This window comes from Penaeus monodon, chromosome 33, assembly GCF_015228065.2.
Source record: "Penaeus monodon isolate SGIC_2016 chromosome 33, NSTDA_Pmon_1, whole genome shotgun sequence".
Taxonomy (NCBI): domain Eukaryota; kingdom Metazoa; phylum Arthropoda; class Malacostraca; order Decapoda; family Penaeidae; genus Penaeus; species Penaeus monodon.
Window position 1 is genome coordinate 4,509,749 of NC_051418.1, and position 1,059 is coordinate 4,510,807.

The 1,059-nt window shown below is 35.9% G+C and overlaps 1 protein-coding gene across 1 annotated transcript in view; it reads right to left on the minus strand.

The window, feature by feature from the left end:
* LOC119594222 (zinc finger protein 350-like) overlaps positions 1-1,059 on the minus strand; it is a 92,480-nt gene that overhangs the window by 51,076 nt on the left and 40,345 nt on the right. Inside the window, exon 3 of the mRNA XM_037943292.1 lies at positions 245-383. Coding sequence (XP_037799220.1) covers positions 245-383 — 139 coding nt within the window. The remainder of the gene's footprint in view (positions 1-244; positions 384-1,059) is intronic.

The window sequence follows — 1,059 nt, forward strand, 5'->3', positions numbered from 1 at the left end:
GACAATCTTACTTAAGAATAATTTTCGACCCTCTCATTTACAACATTATTTTGCCCTGTTATTGATTCGTTAATTGGCCCGAAGAGTCAAGTATCACTTAGCTACTGTACTTATAAGAATTCGAGGCACTCATTACAGGTCACACGAGGTTTATTATGTACCAATATAAGCCCAATTATGCATTGTCTTAACAAGGTAATTACCTTGCCTCACCATTTAACTGCGGTTTTCAACAGACTCTTACACAGGACGTCAGATATTAATGGTTGGCTGACAGGCAATGTTACCAACATGGGACACTGATCCCTGGGTGGCAGAGTTGCCAGTTCTGGGGAGCATGACTCATTTATCAAACTTAGTTCTTGGAGCACTAGGTTCCTAGCCTGTAATATATTTTTTTTTCCTAGAGATATGTTGCCTTTAGTTTCTTTTTAATTAAAAAATCTATATAAATCGTTAAATTAATCTTATATACATCTAGCATCTTCTCAATAAAAGTCGTTGTTTTTTATCGGCAAGTTGATCTCCAAACTGGCAACGATGCAGCACTCTCGTCCTCCGATTCGCTTCCGAGAAACCATCAACAAGTCACTTTGGATTTTCGCTTAGATTTTGTTCCTCCATTGCTGTTTTGTTTATTTTATTTATTTATCCAATTTGCAATCTACTTAGCTTTATTTGTACGTTTGTGTAGACATTTATCCTTGTGAGGGAATAAATAAACGTCTCTCTTCATGTAATTTTCTTACGACTACTTATATCATATTTTTAGGAAAAACGAATTTATCTAATTTTCCTGTCTGTCTGTAACCCATGTACGTAATTTCATGTAATTTTATAATATTCATATAACCCAAGCCTGCGTGACTACGTTGATGATATTTCGGCGAAACTTCATTGTTGACTGACTTTGAAAAGTAGTTCCCATGACAGTAAATGAAACGTGATGCGCAGATCCCGTAGATATTTTAGACTAGGGAGGAAACGAGAATTCTGGAAAGTGTTGAATTATTTACAAGAAGAGAGACAAAGCGAACAGCCGACTAATAGAAAAGCAAT